The sequence below is a fragment of the Rana temporaria genome, chromosome 7, assembly GCF_905171775.1.
Source record: "Rana temporaria chromosome 7, aRanTem1.1, whole genome shotgun sequence".
NCBI classification, from domain to species: Eukaryota; Metazoa; Chordata; class Amphibia; order Anura; family Ranidae; genus Rana; species Rana temporaria.
In genome coordinates, this window is record NC_053495.1 from 195,220,766 (window position 1) to 195,241,337 (window position 20,572).

The following is a 20,572-nucleotide window of genomic DNA, read 5'->3' on the forward strand; positions in this document are numbered from 1 at the left end:
CAGACCGGTGACTCGAAGTAGTAAAACAAGCAGGGCCGATCCTAGGCAGGGTGCACAAGGTGCATTGCACCCAGGCGCCTGCAGAGGTGGGGGCGCCGAACATCTAACAGACTCTCTAACAGAAGCCCTCTCTGTGTCCATTAGAGGCCCCCCTCCAGGTCCCAATAAAGTACTCTGCTTCTCTTCCTGTATTTTGTTTATTGTTAAGAAATCACGTAAGGATCCCAGATTAATGAAGACTTTGTGGGGGAGCATCTCTGTGGTTGAGTCATTGACATAGAAACATTTGTAAAGGGCAATAGCAATAGCAACCTCCACATTCTCTAAGGTTTCCATTAAAGTCTATCTAAACCTGTCTGATGAGGACAATACACCACACATATTATGTTCCCCTTGCAAACATGTGTGGAAAGTACGGATTTGTGTCCTGTAATCCTCGGTGGTCCAGCGGTAAGTGGCAATTTAGTTTACTGCTCAGAATATCGGCCATTTCTGCCATGTTGCGGTACTTCTGATGCTCACTCCATGCGGCCATACTGGCCGTCACCTGCATGGAAGAAGAGTGATCCTCCAGGGCTCCATCATTAAGTACCTGCAGGTCCATCCCTTGGAACAAACTGAAATCCATCTGGAAGGTTCCTACGTTCCTATCTGAGCCATCAATTGGCCCATCCAGTCTTTGAGGTTCTCTCTGAATGTCCAACAAATGGAAGGGACTGCAGTACGAATCCTGACTCTGGAGGTTCGGCCGGGCAGCTTGCGGGCGATAGCCAGACATGTCCACTGTCATATTATCCATTGTGATCTGAAGAGGTGGGCCAACCTTGGCCATGTGCTCCACCATATTGTCATCTGTTGGGCGATAGCCAGACATGTCCACTGTCATATTAGCCATTGTGATCTGAAGAGGTGGGCCAGCCTTGGCCATGTGCTCCGCCATATTGTCATCTGTTAGGCGATAGCCAGATGTTTGCTCTGTGATATTATCTGCTGTGGTCTGAAGAGGTTGGCCAACCTCCACCATATTGTCATCTGTTGTGGTCATAAGTGGGCCAACCTTATCCACACGCTCTATCATATTATTATCTGTTGTGGTTTGAAGAAGTGGGTGAGCCTCAGGTGTCTCCCTGGTGATGGCGGCTTCCTGTACATCTGTGATTTCTGGGTCACTGTATGATGGGTTGGGGAAGGAGACGGAGTCCTCTGGTTTCTCCTGCATTTAAAAAATATTAAGATATATTATTTCAATGGGTAATAGTCTGGATTACAGACATATGGCTAGATTCACAAAGAGTTACGCCGGCGTATCAGTAGATACGCCGTTGTAACTCGGAATCTAAGCCATCGTATGTTTTAGGCCCGGAAAACAGGAGGGGACATGTCCGATGAAAACGGTCCGCTCGGAGATTTCTGTCTGATGGTTGTACACACCATCAAACAGAAATCCGGGCGGACAGGATACGCGGTGACGTGGCCGCGACGATGGCGCGGCAACGTGCGCGACCCTGGAAAGTAAATGCTTCCACGCATTGCGTCGAATCACTTCGACGCATGTGAGGGCTTTCGGCCGAGCGGACATGTCCGGTGAGTCGTACAGACGACCGAACATGTCCGACGGACAGGCTTCCAGCGGACATGTTTCTTAGCATGCTAAGAAACATTTGTCCGCTGGAAACCTGTCCGATCCGCCGGACAATTGTCCGGTCGGCCGTGCACACGACCAAACATGTCCGCGGAAACTGGTCCGCCGGACCAGTTTCAGCGGACATGTTCAGTCGTGTGTACGAGGCCTGTGTATGCTCAAACTGAGATACACTTAAACCTAGCTAAGATACGACGGCCTGCGCCGTCGTATCTTATCTGTCTAATTCCGCCGGCCGCTAGGGGCGTGAACGCTGATTTACGCATAGAATCCGAAAATCATCGAGATACGCCGATTCACGAACGTACACTTGCCCGTCGCAGTAAAGATACGTCGTTTACGTAAGGCGGTTTCCGGCGTAAAGTTAGTCGAACAAATAGCTGGCCCCCCTGTTACCGTAAGGCCGCTTACACACGATCGGATTTTCCGTCGGAAAAACATTTGATGGTTTTTCCGACGGAAATCCGCTCAAGCTTGGCTTGCATACACACGGTCACACAAAAGTAATTTTCGTCCGTCAAGAACGCGGTGACGTACAACATTACAACGAGCCGAGATAATTAAGTTCAATGCTTCCGAGCATGCGTCGAATTGTTTGAGAGCATGCGTCGGAATTTTACGCATCGGAATTGCTACAGACGATAAGATTTTTCGATAGGTGGAAATTCCGACAGCAAAAGTCCGATGGAGCCTACACATGGTCGGAATTTCCATTCAAAAGCTCACATCGGACCTTTGCCGTCGGAATTTCCGATTGTGTGTACGCGGCATTAGATAGTTGCTAATTCAATTGGCAGACTCTTCAATGAGAGAACAGCCATGCAGGTTCCTATGGTAATAGTCTTTAACCACTTGAGCACCGCCTAACGCCGATATACGTCGGCAGAATTGCACGGCTGGTCACAAGCACGTACAGGTAAGTTGCTCTTTAAGGGCCTGATCCTCAAAAGGGATACGCCGTCGTATCCCTGTTTCTATCTTTGGAACTGATCCACAGAATCAGTTTCTCATAGATAGACAGAAGATCCGACATGTGTAAGGGACTTACACTGTCGGATCTTAGGATGCAGTACCGCATCCGCCGCTGGGGGCATTTCTCGTCGAAATGCCGCTTCGGGTATGCAAATTAGCACTTACGGAGATCCACGAAGCTTTTACGCTTCCTTTTTTCTCTGTAAGTATTAGTTTGCCGTCGCAATATTAGGGCTGCTTTTACAAGGCCTAAACTGTTTAGGCCTTGTAAAAGTAGACCCTTCTATCCTGCGTCGCCTTTTTTTTTTTTCAAATTTTTCTTTTCCCGCCGCAACTCGTATTTTTTTTTTTACGCCCGTCGCGATTCTCAAAACCCGGCGCAACGTAAAACCGCGCAAAGCACGTCGGGAAAATGACATTTTGACAATTTTCCGGCGGTGTAACTTAAATTGAAAAAGTTACGTTGTGCCGGGTTTTTGTGGATCTGGCCCTATGTGCCCAGCCGTCGCGCTCGTGACCCAGTTTGAAGCTCCGTGACCGCGCCCGCGGGACCCGATCGGCACCGGTGTACCGCGATCGGGTCACAGGAGCTGAAGAACGGGGAGAGGTGAGTGTAAACAAACCTTCCCCGTTGTTCTCTGTGGCTTGTCACTGATCGTCTGTTCCCTGTCATAGGGAACGACGATCAGTGATATCACACGTCCAGCCACATAATAGGACACACTTAACCCCTTTAGCGCCCCCTAGTGGTTAACCCCTTCACTGCCATTGTCATTTTCACAGTAACAGTGCATTTTTATAGCACTTTTCGCTGTTAAAATGACAATGGTCCCAAAAATTTGTCAAAAGTGTCCGATGTGTCCGCCATAATGTCGCAGTCACGGAAAAAATCACTGATCGCCGCCATTACTTGTAAAAAAAAACAAAATTATTAATAAAAATGGCATAAGACTATCCACTATAACTTTTGCGCAAACCAATCAATAAACACTTATTGCAATTTTTTTTACCAAAAATATGTAGAAGAATACGTATCGGCCTAAACTGAGGAAAAAAAAATTTTTTTATATATTTTTTGGGGATATTTATTATAGTAAAAAGTAAAAAATATTGCATTTTTTTCAAAATTGTCGCTCTATTTTTGTTTATAACACAAAAAATAAAACCCGCAGAGGTGATCAAATACCACCAAAAGAAAGCTCTATTTGTGGGAAAAAAAAGGACGCCAATTTTGTTTGGGAGCCATGTCGCACGACCGCGCAATTGTCAGTTAAATCGACGCAGTGCCGAATCACAAAAAGGGGCAAGGTCCTTTACCTGCATAATGGTCCGGGGCTGAAGTAGTTAACAGTTCCTAACTCAAACATAACAGTACTTTCAGCTCCACTATAACTGCATCTTGTAGTTCTTCAACTTTTTTTTTTATCTCCCGGTCTCTCACTAGACTAGACCCTCTGATTCACAGACTCCCCCGCTTTTCTGCTGGGTCCCTATCTTGGCATTCCAGATACTTCTCAAGCTTCACCCCTGCTAACCGGCTTGGTCCCTGGCTTGACTCACAAGGCTGCTCTGCAAGCGTCTCCCTTGCGGATTGGGTCCCTGACTTGATCACCGCCTGAAGTTTCCAGATTCTCCACTGTGCCCTTTCGGGGAGAATGTGGTTCCAGTACTTGCTTCAGTTATTCACTGTGGTCCCTGGTAAAAGTGGTTGGACCCTTCGTGGTGACAGCTTCCCTTCTACCTCTGACCACTGACAGGTTATTCGGCCGGCAGAACCGTCGCTTCTGGTTGGACTGCAAGCCAAAATTTCAACCCTACGCAGCTCTCTTTACTTCTGGATAGGCCCTCACACAGCCTGACAGCCAGATGCCCCAGGATAGTCCCAATCTCCAGCCTAGTAGCCCAGGTTCAGGTGGCATAGAACATAGATTGCCTGACGTCACCCAAATAATTAGGTTCTCCCAGCAGGCCAAGGGATTCAAGAAAACCCCTACCCATTGGCTGAGATACCACATATACTCATAACCTGACCTTGGGCTGCCCTTCTAGTATCTAGTACCACCAAGTACCCGGCCACCTAGTGGTAGAAGAGAAAAGTGCAATAAGTCCAAACTTAGGGAGAAATCAATAGATCTCTATCAATCAACCAAGATAACTACTCTTGGCAAGTGAATATGGGCCAGATTCACAGAAGAGATACGACGGCGTATCTCCTGATACGCCGTCGTATCTCTGTGATACGCCCGTCCTAACTATGCGACTGATTCATAGAATCAGTTACGCATAGATAGCCCTAAGATCCTACAGGTGTAATTGACTTACACCGTCGGATCTTAGGATGCAATTCTAGGCCGGCCGCTAGGTGGCGATTCCATAGCGGTCGGCGTAGAATATGCAAATGACTAGTTACGACGATCCACGAAGATCCGCGCGTTCGTCGCAATCCCGTACGTCGTCGCTAGTCGTTTTTACCCATCGCAAAGTTACACCTGCTTTAACATGGCTTATCTTTAGATCAGCCATGTTAAAGTATGGCCGTCGTTCCCGCGTCGAATTTTGGATTTTTTTTTGCGTAAGAAGTCCGGGAATACGAAACGCACGTCGCATTTAAAAAAAAACGTCGGGCGCCATAATTTCGCGCAATGCACGTCGGGAAATTTCCTAACGGAGCATGCGCAGAACGTTCGGCGCGGGAACGCGCCTAATTTAAATGGTGCCCGCCCCATTTGAATTAGGCAGGCTTGCGCCGAGCGCATTTACGTTACACCGCAGCAAGTTTACAGGTAAGAGCTTTGAGAATCAGGCACTTACGCTGTAAACCTGTGGCGGTGTAACGTAAATGGGATACGTTACGCTGCCGCGGAGTAACGTAAGTGTCTGTGAATCTGGCCCTATGTGATTAGCTCCCTGACTAAACCCCAGGGCGCTACATACATTTTTGTTTTACTGCTCTGTACCAAACGCTGTATTACTGATCTTTACTCAGCTGTGTGTAATGTCCCATAGACAACAATGCAACTCATTTCAGATCAGTAAAAAAACTCTAGCGAGCCAAAAGCCCCTTTCACATGGGCGCCTCCGCTGAACAGAATCTGCTTGTTCAGCAGGGGATCGCTACGCTGATCCCTACTGAGCAGGCAGATAATAGGTCTGTCTCCGCTCACTGTGCACAGCGGAGACAGACAGTCCCACTCTCCTCTATTGGGAGATCGGATGAAAACGGACCGCCTGTCCATTCTTTATCTGATCATATCTGAACCGATGCGCCAGGTGGATGGAAAATGGGACCTCCATCTGTCTGATTTTTGCGTACAGGATCGGATAGCAGCAGATGTCAACGGACATGTCAGGACTCACATCCGCCGCTCCATAGGGGAGACTGGAGGGTCCGATCAGGTCAGCCGGAAAAACTAACAGGCGGACCTGATTGGACAGCCCATGTGAAAGGGCTGGGACATTATGTGAAAGGGATGGGCCACTATATCAATGATGGGGCACTATTCTTCCCACTAACACCAAAGATGGGACACTATTCCTCCCACTGACACCAATGATAGGGCACTGTTCCTCCTACTGACACCAATGATAGGGCACTGTTCCTCCTACTGACACCAATGATAGGGCACTGTTCCTCCTACTGACACTAATTATGGAACACTATTAATACTATTCCTCCCCTTGACATCAATGGTGGGGCACTATTCCTCCCAGGGACACCAATGATGGTTCACTATTCCTCCTAGGGACACCAATGATGGGGCACTATTCCTCCCAATGACGTAGCACTATTCCTTCCATTGATACGAACAATGGGGCACTATTTCCCCCCTTAATACCAATGATGGGGCACTGGCCACAGCCCGCCACCCCTAAAGTTTGAAGGACAGTAAACTGGCCCTTTGTTTAGAAAGTGTGATGGAAGTACTAAAATTCCTATTTTGTGATGAGCTAATTATTTTATTAGATCCACTGAAATTTTGTTTTTCCTTTTATATTCTTATATATTGTTTTTATTTATTTTTATTTTCTTTATCTATATAAGAGATATACATATGCATGTGTGAAGATATATATTCCAAGTGTTTATTCTCCTTAAAAGAAGTTATGTCAGATATAATGTTTTAAATTTACAAGTACATCTTAAACTCTGAGTGAGGACAAAGGAGACAAAGAGCTATTCAGCTGTCACCACCCCTCCTCTTCCTTGTTCCTTGAGCTGCCTATGTCCATACATGACTCTGAAAAGAATGTTGCCCTGTAGGCTTCAATGGGGATCCCTGTATGACAGAAGGACTTTTGTGCCACATGGCAAGAAGGACGTGTGCAGCATGCCAAGAATAAACCCACAGGAAGACCCTTATATGGACTTGTGAGAAGAAACCATCTTTATATGAACTGACCAATGTGTATGCTTATGTTTGTGATGTCATGTTGTTAATAAAAGGAGCCGCACAGGCTCCACTTCTTCCTCTTGACGCTGAATGTTGGAAAGGTGAAGATGTAGATGTTTTCTCTCTGGTCTGCATGTTTCACTATTATGATTTGGGTCAAACGGCAGAAATGGGGTTCGCCCTGAGGTTGTATGATACCCCTTGGTCTAGAGGGGAGAGCGCAGGCAGGGCTGACAACACTGCTTGGGATTTCAGTGCGGCAGAAGCAGTGTTGTCAGCACACTGTGCAGGGGGACCACCATATAGACAGAATATGACATTTCTGGCAATTCTGTACATAAAGACAAATGTAAAGGCTTAAAGTAGCTTAATTTAACACAATTACCTGTAGGAACTGCACTGCTGCACTGTTCCTAACATTGGGGTACTCTTCATATAGATATTTGGGTAACCAGAGCCGTAGTATAGATTTTATCCTAAAAGAGAAAAGACAAGAGGATATGTTAAAGGTACGTGATGTTCATCGTATACATAACTGCTAATGTGTGCAGGGCCGGATTTGCTCTCCCTGCTGTCCCAAGGCCAGGTTCCACAATGCACCCCCTCCCTGCCAACCGAACCACCCCCCCCCCCCCCAAATCAACGGAGAATGGCAACTGGTTAGTTCAAATATTTTTTGTTCCTTTCTTTTTTAATTTTTTAGCACTTTTTTTTATTTTGTAGCTTGTCGTTTACTTTTTTTATTTTTGTATAATTTTCTTATTTATTTTAATATTATTTTTCTTATTCTTCACTTTTTAATTAATTTTTTATTTTATAATTTAATTATTATTTCTTATTTTAATTTTTTTTATCAATTTTTTTCACTTAACTTAATTGCTATCACACAGGAGAAAGCAATTCCCTGTGTGATAGCAATTGGAGGTGACAGGTTCTCTTTATTGACCCTGTCACCTCCAAAACAGGAGTCCTAGCACTGTACTAGAACTCCTGTCACAGCTGAGATGGGAAGAGCACAGCTCACCCCTCTCACTGTGTACATCGGCGGCAGGGACAGTCACAGGGGACAGACTCGGTGGTCTGGGGGAGGACGGAGTCCCGAAGACAGAGCCAGTAGAGAGAGGTATGTAGGGGGGGAGGGAAGGACAGATGGCAACACACATTTTACAAGTGATTGTGGCGACATCGCCAAAATCACTTGTTAACGAGCGAGCGGATTCCAGTAAGCAACTTACCGCCCTTAACTAGCCGTCGGGGGATTCCATGCCACTGAACCCTCTGCACCCTGCCGCCCCAAGGCCCGGCCTTGGTGGCCTTGTGGGAAATCCGGGCCTGAATGTTTGACAGTGCGAGGCCCTGCCATGGTGTGAGATTAGGAAAGGAATATGGAAAGGGCACAGGATTCTCAAAGTTATAGTTTGAGAGGCTCCATTGGGTGTATTGTGAGCGGAGAAAGTCATGTCCTGAAAGACTATGAGGGGATGAAAGACGCCGCCGGAGCCGATCCGCACTATACGCTCACTACGCAAGCTGCGTAGGGCCCTGCAAATTACTCGAGGCCCCCGCCTCCCCCTCGTGGATGTTGGATGATAGGCTAGTAAATTTTCGGCGGACAACGGTTTGTCTTAATATTATCAGTAAAGTCAGAGAATGATTTCAGATACACCGTGTTCCTGTGTCTTACTATTCCTGTACTGAAATCTCTCTCAACGGGGGGGGGGGGGGGGGGGCACCCGAACAAACACACTGGGACTGCCTAAAGTCAATCAGCGCCAGTCTGCACCCCTACAGTGCCTCAGGTCTTGAACTATATGAAATCATGTAAGACACAGCTTGCCACCGGGACCCTCCAACCAAAATAAAGGTCATTTTGGGTGGAGGCTTCCTGCAGTAAAGCTTACAAATTCTGCAGAAGAGTTTTTTTTTAAAGCTGGCCTAAGCCCACCTCAGCTTAACCAAAACCTAAGAGCAATTCTGCAGAACTGGTTCACCCGCAGCATTTTCACACCTATAGCTGTTTCCTGGGCAAGTCAGAATTTTGGTACATGTAACAATGCATTTGTAAAGCCGAGACTCTTGTTATTTCTCATCAATTTTATTTATTTTTTATTGTCTACATAGGAAGCAGTCACCGTCACAGTGACTGCATTTGATGGCATGGCACAGTGACTGCGTTTGGCATGGCACAGTGACTGTGTTTGATGGCATGGCACAGTGACTGCGTTTGATGGCATGGCACAGCGGCTGCGTTTGATGGCATGGCACAGCGGCTGCGTTTGATGGCATGGCACAGTGACTGCGTTTGATGGCATGGCACAGCGGCTGCGTTTGATGGCATGGCACAGTGGTGATAATTGATGGCACAGTGGCTGCGTTTGATGGCATGGCACAGTGACTGCATTTGATGGCATGGCACAGTGGTGCGAATTGATGGCATAGTGACTGCATTTGATGGCATGGCACAGTGGTGACAATTAATGGCACAGTGGCTGCGTTTGATGGCATGGCACAGTGGTGACAATTAATGGCACAGTGGCTGCGTTTGATGGCATGGCACAGTGGTGACAATTAATGCCACAGTGGCTTCATTTGATGGGCACAGAGAGGCTGCAATTTTTTTCTTTTTTTTTTACGTTTGCGCCCCCCAAAAAATTTTGAGCACCAGCCGCCACTGCTCCCAGCACATTGGCTGAGCAACTATGGGTAGCACTTTTACGTACTCTATTCACCGCCCCCCATGCCCTGGCAGTGGACTGTTTCTTGGTATCCTCACGTCCAATGCAGAGCGCTGCATGGGTTTTGATGATATCAGAGGACCTTAGACTGCAGTAGTGAAGGGGAGAAGAGGCTGCAGGGATTGATCTAGCAGTGCAGAGCTTGATGGAGCAGCAGAGGGTCAGGGAAGTAAAACTGCTTTAACCGGCCCCCCTAGACATAAACAAGCAGTTAACTCTTTCACTGTGTGGGGCAACCCCACCACAAGGGAGGCCTTATAGTTCAACCCTTTAACCCTTTTTGTTTTTAAATAACAAACATGACTAAACTTACCTGCTCTGTGCAATGGTTTTGCACAATGCAACCTGGATCCTCTTGTTGTGGGGTCCCCCGCCGGTGCTCCAGGTCCTTCCTCTTCATCGGGTGCCCCCACGGAAAGCCGATTTACATGCAGGCTCGCTCCTGAGTCCCGCTGCTGCATTCCCGTGTCAAAGCATTTGATTGACAGCAGCTGGAGCCATTATCAATCTGTCCAATCAGGAGAGTGACAGTGGCTGGAGCCGCTGCGCTCGTGCACATTGCTGGCTCAGGTAAGAAAAAGGGGTGGTCTTGGGGGGGGGGGGTTTCAGCACAGACCGTTTTTCACCTTAACCACTTAAGACCCGGACCAATATGCAGGTTAAGGACCTTGCCCCTTTTTGCGATTCGGCACTGCGTCGCTTTAACTGACAATTGCGCGGTCGTGCGACGTGGCTCCCAAACAAAATTGACGTCTTTTTTTCCCCCACAAATAGAGCTTTCTTTTGGTGGTATTTGATCACCTCTGCGGTTTTTATTTTTTGCGCTATAAACAAAAATAGAGCGACAATTTTGAAAAAAATGCAATATTTTTTACTTTTTGCTATAATAAATATCCCCAAAAAAGATATAAAAAAACTTTTTTTTCCCTCAGTTTAGGGCGATACGTATTCTTCTACCTATTTTTGGCAAAAAAAAAAAACGCAATAAGCGTTTAACGATTGGTTTGCGCAAAATTGATAGCGTTTACAAAATAGGGCAGAGATATGCAATTAGCGGACCTCCAGCTGTTGCAGAACTACAAGTCCTATGAGGCATAGAAAGACTCTGACAGCCACAAGCATGACACCCAGAGGCAGAGGCATGATAGGACTTGCAGTTTTGCAACAGCTGGAGGTCCACTAATATCCCTGAAATTGGGGATAGTTTTATGGCATTTTTATTAATCTTTTTTTTTTTTTACTACTAATGGCGGCGATCAGCGATTTTTTTTTCATGACTGCGACATTATGGCGGACACTTCGGACAATTTTGACACATTTTTGGGACCATTGTCATTTTCACAGCAAAAAGTGCTATAAAAATGCACCGATTACTGTGAAAATGACAATTGCAGTTTAGGAGTTAACCACTAGGGGGCGCTGAAGGGGTTAAGTGTGACCTCATATGTGTTTCTAACTGTAGGGGGCGGGGCTGGATTGTGACGTCATTGATCGTCTTTCCCTATATCAGGGAACAGACGATCAATGACAGTGCTACTGTGAAGAATGGGGAAGGTGTGTTTACCCAAGGCTGAGCTCTTATAGGCGACGTACCTGTACGTGCCTGTGCCCAGCCGTGCCATTCTGCCAACGTATATGTGCAGGAGGCGGTCCTTAAGTGGTTAAATGATTAGAATGCATCAAGGTGAAAAACCTTAGGGCTTTATAACCACTTTAATTTAAGGAGATTTATGTTTGTTTCATTATTTTTAAAATGTATAGCACAGAAGCTATAAAACATTTCAGGGCCATTTACTATAGACTGGGCATGGACACAGCCGTTTCTGACTTTTTGGTCATCATCAGTGTTGTGTTTGAAAGCCCTTATGCAGCCTTTCAGAAAATGAAAGCTACTCTGGATTTCACCAGGGGGGGGGTCTCTGATGAGCTCACGCTCTTCCCACGTGCTGTACTTTCTGCTGACGTCTTTATGAAACTGTGTGTCTCACCGCGGAGAATTTTCGACGAATCTGCAGTTTGTGTTTCGCACAGTGCTGGTGCTGTACCTGTAGAATGGTGCCAGCCTGACCTCTGCTGGAAATATTGCTAACTGTCCAGCAAGCCTAAAGCGGATCTAATGCCGCGTACACACCATCATTTTTCGGCATGAACAAAAAACAATGGGGTAGATTCAGTAACATCTGTGCTTTTTTTACGTAGGCGCAGGGCACCGTTTTTGCCCTGCGCCCACGCAAATTTTCTGCGCTACCCGCGATTCATGGAGCAGTAGCTCCGTAAATTGCGTGTGCTCTCCTGCAAAATGCCCGGCGTAAGCGCGCGCAATTTAAATGATTCCGTAGGGGGCGGGAATCATTTAAATTATCGTAGAGCGCATGCTCCATCAGGAAAACTTTCCCGACGTGCATTGCGGCAAATGACGTCGCTAGGACGTCATTTGCTTCAAAGTGAACGTGAATGGCGTCCAGCGCCATTCACGAATCACTTACGCAAACTACGTAAAATTAAAATTTCGCAACGCGGGAACGACGGGTATACGTAACATTGGCTGCCCCTGCTAATAGCAGGGGCAGCCTTACTCGAAAACCGCCGTACGCAAACGACGTAAACTGCGTACGCAGGGCTCGCGTAACGTTGTGAATCGGCGTTAGTATGCAATTTGCATACTATACGCTGAGCACAACGGGAACGCCACCTAGCGGCCATCGCAAGAATGCAGCCTAAGATATGCGGGCATAAGAGCCTTATGCCACGCATATCTTAGGCTGCAGTCGGCGTAACGAGGTTCCTGAATCAGGAGCATTCGTTACGCCGGCGTAACGATGGTTACGCAGGCGCAATTGCTCTCTGAATCCGGGCCAATGTTTTTCAGCATCTCGAAAAAACGTTGTTTTTTCCAACTTCATCATTAAAACGACGTTGCCTACACGCGATCGTTTTAAAAAAATGCTCTAGCAAAGCGCGGTGACTTACAACACGTACGACGGCACTATAAAGGGGAAGTTCCATGCGGATGACGCCACCCTTGGGGCTGCTTCAGCTGATTTTGTGTTATTAAAAGACGATTTGCGCTTTTCTGTCTGTTACAGCGTGATGAATGTGCTTACTCCATTACGAACGCTAGTTTTACCAGAACGAGCGCTCCCGTCTCATAACTTGCTTCTAAAAATGCAGCATGTTCGAAAAAAAATGTGTTGTTTTTCAGAACCCGAAAAATTATTTGAAGCCCACAAACGATAATTTTAAATGACATTTTTAAAAAATGTAGTTTTTTTCATGCCGAAAAATGATCGTGTGTACGCGGCATATATGTCCTTTGGGCCAGGACATTAGATGTGGAGATCAGCTTTAACTACTTGCCGACCAGCCGCCGCAGTTATACGGCGGCAGGTCGGCTCCCCTGCTCGAGAGCCCATAGCTATACGTCAGGCTTTCGAAACGGCCACTATGGGCGCGCGCCCCTCGCTCGTCCCTGACTCCCGTGAGCGTGCCCGGCGGGCGCGATCGCCGCCGGGCACACGTGATCGCTCCTTACAGAGCGGGGACCAGGAGCTGTGTGTGTAAACACACAGCTCCTGGTCCTGTCAGGGAGAGAAATACAATGTATGAACAGAAGATCGGTCATTTCCCCTAGTGAGTCCACCCCCCCCTACAGTTAGAACACACCCAGGGACATACTTAACCCCTTCCCCACCCCCTAGTGTTAACCCCTTCCCTGCCAGTGGCATTTTTATAGTAATCCAATGCATTTTTATAGCACTGATCGCTATAAAAATGCTAATGGTCCCAAAAATGTGTCAAAATTGTCTGAAGTGTCCGCCATAATGTCGCAGTACCGGAAAAAAAAACGCTGATCGCCACCATTACTAGTAAAAAAAATATTAATAAAAATGCCATAAAACTACCCCCTATTTTGTAAACGCTATAACTTTTGCGCAAACCAATCAATAAACGTTTATTGCGATTTTTTTTTTTTTTACAAAAAATATGTAGAAGAATACGTATCGGCCTAAACTGAGGAAATTTTTTTTAATATATTTTTGGGGGATATTTATTATAGCAAAAAGTAAAAAATATTAATTTTTTTCGCAATTGTCGCTCTATTTTTGTTTATAGCGCAAAAAATAAAAACCGCAGAGGTGATCAAATACCACCAAAATAAAGCTCTATTTGTGGGGAAAAAAGGACGCCAAATGTTGTCGTTTTTCAGAAACCGAAAAATTATGTGAAGCCCACAAACGATCATTTTAAATGAAATTTGATCGTGTGTACGCGGCATATGTGTCCTTTGGGCCAGGACATTAAATGTGGAGATCAGCTTTAAGGGCTGGTTCACACTGCTGCGATGCGGGAACCCTGCGAATCCACTGCGGTTTCCCGCATCGCTTTTTTCTCTGCGGCAGATCACACTTCCCTATAGGAACTGCTGGGAGTGTCAGTTAAAAGTTAATGACACCCCCAAATCAGTTCGCATATCGCAGTGCGATCTGCAAACTCGGACAGGAATCGGATCGCATGGGTGTGAACACCCATGCGATTCGATTCTGCTGTGGACAAAAAAAAAGGGTCCGGTGCGAGTTTGATGCGATTTCAACCATACGATTTGTATGGCTCAAAATCGCATCGCACATGTTATTTTCACTGCAGTGCGGTGCGAATAGCATCTGAACTCTTAACATCGCAGCAGTGTGAACCGTCCCTAAAGCCCAACTCCAGGCACCAGATAAAGATGCTTTTGTCGTGGGCCCCACACACTGCAAGGTTTAAAGGGGTTGTAAACTATCATGTTTTTTCACCTTAATGTATCCTAATGCAAGTTGCTTGCTTTGAGGGCACTTGACAGGAGGGAGGGACCAGAAGCGCCAGCGGGGGACCCAAGAAGAGGAGGATCGGAGCTGCTCTGTGCAAAACTACTTTTTATTTTTTTTAAACATGCCTTTAATATCACTTTAAAGCAGTGTTCAGAACTTTTTTTTTTCTTTAAAAACCCTCCCAGATTGTATGCACCTAATCCCATATCAAGCGGAATTATTACCTAATGTAGGTTTTTTTTTTTTTGTTATTTATTTTAAGATGCTTACGTAGTAGTCCCCGCTGAGCGAGTTTTGATCTTGAGCGTGGGCAGCCGAAGCCCACTGGTATGTACTTCCTGGGATATGGTGCTGCTGGCTACCCAGCATGCACCTTCTGATCACGCGCATAAACACAGCGATGCTACAAGTGGCGGCGGCGCATTGTCTGCCGGGATTGGTGACCATCATTTCAGGAGCCACTGCACAGCCAGACGTGACGTACCTCGTCAGTAAAGCGTCATGAATTTGGGGGGGGGGGTTGAACACCAGGGGCCAGATTCAGATAGAGATACGACGGCGTATCTCTGAGTTCCGTCGGTCGGATCTATGCGACTGATTCATAGAATCAGTTACGCATAGATCTCCCTAAGATCCACCAGGTGTAAGTGACTTACACCGTCGGATCTTAGGCTGCAATCTCACGCTGGCCGCTAGGTGGCGCTTCCGTTTGTATACGCGACAAATATGCAAATGAGGAGTTACGCCGATTCAGAAACGAACGACCGCCCGGCGCTTTTTTTTTTACGTCGTTTGCGTTCGGCTTTTTCCGGCGTATAGTTGACCCTGCTATATGCGGCGTATCCTATGTTAAGTATGGCCGTCGTTCCCGGGTCGAATTTTGATTTTTTTACGTCGTTTGCGTAAGTTGGTCGCGAATACGGATGGACGTAATTTACGTTCATGTCGAAACCAATGACGTCATAGCGACGTCATTTGGAGCAATGCACGCTGGGAGATTTAGGGGACGGCGCATGCGCAGTTTGTTCGGCGGCGGGGACGCGCCTGATTTAAATTCTACACGCCCCCTAGTCGCGGAATTTGAATTCCGCCGGGGGATTTACGATACGCCGCCGCAACTTTAGAGGCAAGTGCTTTCTGAATACAGCACTTGCCTCAAAAACTTGCGCCGGCGGATCATAAATCAGATAAAGATCCGCTGACCTATCTGAATCTAGCCCCAGGTGTGAATTTATCCCAATACATACATTATTTCCCACTCCTGCATCCTTCCTCCATGGTGTGCTACCAGTCCCTCAAAGCCTCTTCTTTAAGGTGCTCCTGCCAGTGGTCGCATCAAGTACTATGCAGGACCAATAGCTCTGCATTGTACGTGAGGTCACTGGGGGCCCACCCACAACCAGGAATGGAGAGAAGTGGAGATGGTGGTATGGGACTGCGGGGTGCCATAATGATTCCCCTCAGGGGGTGGGTCTATGACACCTGACATTCACAGAAGCTGGCTGTTGTCATCAACCCCGAAGACTGAGGACATCTAGTGACAGAAAATAATTACTACAGATGACAGAACTGGAGAGGAGGTGAGTATTTTGGCCATACCCATGTATGCCCATCCACACGGTACAAAAGAGCAGTAATGAGATAAGGCAATGTATGGTTAAGTAGTTTCAGCTTGTTGGGCGCACAACCTGTCTGACGAGTCAGGAAATGGTTGCTTACATCCCAGACTAACCACACGCGTGCTTTCCTTTATGACAGAGTCTCTTTAAATAGAAAGATCATATTTTCCACTTTGCATTACTCAGCAATTATTAAAAAGCTGAATTGGCTTATGGTCTGTTCTGCAAAACTGCGATTTTCCCAGTTCACGTTAACACGTCTTTCTGGAAGTTTTCTTTAATATTTAGTGATGGGTTTCACTTTCTACCCTTGCATCTTACCTTCTGAAGTTGAAGTTAAGTGGATTTCTAGTACAATATTTAAGCCTCAGTACCATGAGACATCAGCTGGAAATTCCCAACTCTTAAAAATGGCCTTGGCAAGAGGCATTACACTAAACCTTGTGTGATGATCCAGGGCCATCTTAATGCACTGCCCAGGGGCCCCAGGTACATGAGGGGCCCCAAAATAATCTTGCATTACATCATACTTGCCAACTGCCCCGGATTTTCTGGGACAGTCATGCTTTTTATTAAACTGTCCCAATATGGTCGTGTCCCGGGAAACATCCCAGAACCTATACTGTGCCCTCCTGATCCCAGTGTTGTGCCTTCCTGACCCCCCCCTGTACTGTGCCCTTCTGCATCCCCCCTGTACTGTGCCCTTCTACATCCCCCTGTACTGTGCCCTTCTGCATCCCCCCTGTACTGTGCCCTTCTGCATCCCCCCCTGTACTGTGCCCTTCTGCATCCCCCCCTGTACTGTGCCCTTCTGCATCCCCCCCTGTACTGTGCCCTTCTGCATCCCCCCTGTACTGTGCCCTTCTGCATCCCCCCCTGTACTGTGCCCTTCTGCATCCCCCCCTGTACTGTGCCCTTCTGCATCCCCCCCTGTACTGTGCCCTTCTGCATCCCCCCCTGTACTGTGCCCTTTTACATCCCCCCCTGTACTGTGCCCTTCTGCATTCCCCCCTGTACTGTGCCCTTCTGCACCCCCCCCCCTGTACTGTGCCCTTCTGCATCCCCCCCCTGTACTGTGCCCTTCTGCACCCCCCCTGTACTGTGCCCGTTGTGTTGACTAGTCTTTGATTTATGGAATGTTTTCCTTTTGTAAAATCGATTTTTATTGAAAGTGCTAAGGAATATATGTTTAATTCTATCAACTATTTATACTTTATTTCTTGAAAGTAGGCGTGTGAATTGGGGCAAGCTGGTGGGGCCGCAGTGCATTACTTTGCCCAGGGGCCCATGATGCTATTAAGACGGCCCTGTGATGATCTAGAACCAGTCAAAACTGGGAAATTTCTTCCCACTGAAGCATTTCAGCAGCAGAATGAGCATGTTCTGTGCCAGGAAACAGATCGCTCTCATTCATCAATCATTTTATATCTTGAGAATCAGTTGAGTATATAGGGGGCGGGTCCACCAAGTACAACAAAAGGCTGTTACTATTCTTACCTTTTCCGGATCATCAATAAAACCAAAGCGAGTGTGGTCAATGTGATGGCAACCAAACATGTACCCAGCAGGGGTTCAAAATAGTTCTGCAATCTTTTATCTAAGAAACATAAAAAGAATTTATGTAAATCCATCAGAACTACTTATTGCATATGATCATTGAAAAACACTCTGGACATCATTTGCATCATTTCACTGAGCTCAAATACCCTTCTTTTTTTCTTGTGGTTTCATAATAAAACTCATGTACCTCAACACCTCACTGCCTGATGGTGGGACAAAGATAAGTTACAGAGTGTCACCAAGCTCTAGGTCCAAGCATTGTATAAAAGAACAAATCTATGGCATCCCTTTAGATGTGCATCCTCCTCCTTGCTGGCCACTGGATGGTAAAGTCTTTAGCTGTGCTGTCTGCTGCTGAGTTGCTTGTTGACACTCTATCAGACCTGCCTCTGGAGCAGAACTGTCTGGGCACAGAGGCGTAATAAGAATCTTCAGAGCCCCCATGAAAGAAACCATAAACGATATCCCTGGCCAGTACCCTTCACACTAACTCCCATCGTGGGACCACAGTGGGCCCCCTTCCTGCCGTCTTGGAGTCCACCCATGGTGGGCGGAACGCCAGGGCCCTGTCGCAAGTTTAACCTTTGCGAATCCGGTAGTTCCACCACTGATGTCAGTAGTTTTTAATTTTTGTAATGTTTGTAGAAGAACCGATGCCCTCCATTTCCTTCCTGCAGCCACTGAATGTCTGCAGGAGGAAGAGGAGGAGAAGCAGGCATTCAGTGGCTGCAGAAAGGAAATAAAGGGCATGGGTTCCTCTACATGCCACCGCCATAGCTCCCAACTGTCCCTGTTTTTGAGGGACTGTCCCTGATTTTTAGAAATGTCCCTCTGTCCCTCTTTCCCTCTCATTTGCCCTCATTTTGGTCTGATCTATATAGTTGTACATAAAATGCACTTTTTATCTTTCAAAAAGTGTTTCCCAGTGCTAAACCTTTCATCAAAACCCTTGTTGCATTTGTAAATTTTAAAAGCCAATATAAAGGAATAGTAGCGGTAAAAAAAGCCCTTGTGGATTTAATTAACCTTTTTTTTGGTTTTGGTTAATTCTACTTTAAGGGGGTGTGGCAAGAGGTGTGTTCTATACCCACATATGTTTGTTAGTAGTTGTACCTCATTCCCATCACAAAATGTTGGGGGGTATGGCCACCGCCCACACCGCCCCTCCCATCCAGGTGTACAGGGGGACCGGACGGGTCCCCTGAAGCTGGGTCGCAATGGCGACCCCTTCACGTACGCCCTTGTTGGGGCGTCATTTAACCCAGAAGACTGAGGGCATCTTGTGTTGGAATAAAAGTACTGCAGGGGGCAACTCCAGGTTACCGGTGATTTTTGCAGCCTGAGCTTCACGTTTATTAATATAAAAATTGCCTGGAGTTGTGAATATTCTGTCAGGGTTTTACTGCTTTCCCTTTTCCTAATCAGGACAGGAAGCTTACTACTTTTTAGAGGTTCCATGTGCCCACTCTGGCTGCACTGGCATACAGCATTGGAATCCACAGCAAGAACATACAGAGGAGGGTGGCTATGCTTCCATTACATTAAAGCGGAGCTCCACCCTAAAGTGGAACTCACGCTGATCGGAACCCGCCCCCCTTCCGGTGTCACATTTGACACCTTTCAGGGGGAGGGGGGTGCAGATACCTGTCTAAAGACAGTTATTTGCACCCACTTCCGGCCACACGCTCGGGCAAAAGACGGGTTTTTCCTTACTTCCCGTCTGTCCCCCGTTGTGTGCTGGGAACACTCGGCTCCCAGCACACAGCGTGTGAGCCAATCGGCGGGCGCAGCGCGACTCGCGCATGCGCCGTAGGGAACCGGGTAGTGAAGCCGGAGCGCTTCACTTCCTGGTTCCCTCACTGAGGATGGCGGGGGGAGCAGCAGAGAGACGAGCGATCGCTCATCCTCTGCTGTGGACAGCGCTGGACTCCAGGACAGGTAAGTGTCCTAATATTAAAAGTCAGCAGCTGCAGTATTTGTAGCTGCTGGCTTTTAATATTCTTTTTTACTGGCACATCCGCTTTAAGACCATGAAAGGCTAGCATGCCCACCTTCAAAAAAGACACGACCTGCCTAGAGTTTGCATGTTTTCCTTGTGCTTGTGTGGGTTTCCTCCGGGTACTCCGGTGGCTCCTGTCTAAATTATCCCTAGTATGTGTATGTATGATTGCGAGCTAGGGACCTTAGATTGTCAGCTCCTTGAGGGCAGGGACTGATGTGAATGTATAATATATGTGAAGTGCGTGAATTGACATCGCTATATAAGTACCTGAAATAAATAAATAAATAAATAAAAAGGAATAATTATTTTGACATACTGTATGTGATCAACCATGAATAATCACATATACAGATATGTGCATTGGAAGCAGTAACAGAATTTTTATTTTTTTTGGATTTAGTTACACTTTAATGTGGCACTCGATTCCCTCACTTCCTGTTTGGGGAACCATTTTCAACCGTACAGGAAGTGAAGGCAAATCTCTCTGTAACGGAGCCTGGTATAGGAAGTAAAAAAACAAACAGGGGGTATGCCAAGAATTTGGTTAGATGCCCTGCATAAGACATCGCCTCATCTACAGGTACCACTTTGTGTAGGTCTGAGGGACCCTCTAAATCTAGGCTGGTGCCTACATGGTCCACTTATAAGGGTCTCCAAACCTTGGTACCCTTGTCACATTTTTATTATTACTACATGTGGTCTCACCCTTTTACTGTTGCTTTATGCAAGCTCACTCTTGACAGGATGTACCTGTACACCGACTACATGTACTACCGTGCCTTGAATGTATGTTTTGTGAAGTTATATCTGTTGCATACCACTAAATGATTTTTTTTTTATAAA

The 20,572-nt window shown here is 46.7% G+C and overlaps 1 protein-coding gene across 1 annotated transcript in view; it reads right to left on the reverse strand.

Moving 5' to 3' along the window:
• Nucleotides 1-301: 301 nt before the first annotated feature.
• Nucleotides 302-20,572, reverse strand: part of LOC120946048 (interleukin-12 receptor subunit beta-2-like) — a 99,443-nt gene continuing 79,172 nt past the window's right edge. Inside the window, exons 14-16 of the mRNA XM_040360746.1 lie at nt 17,665-17,764; nt 7,391-7,481; nt 302-1,213 (exon numbers count right to left, since the gene is read on the reverse strand). Of these exons, the coding sequence (XP_040216680.1) occupies nt 383-1,213; nt 7,391-7,481; nt 17,665-17,764 (1,022 nt within the window). The 3' untranslated portion in view covers nt 302-382. The remainder of the gene's footprint in view (nt 1,214-7,390; nt 7,482-17,664; nt 17,765-20,572) is intronic.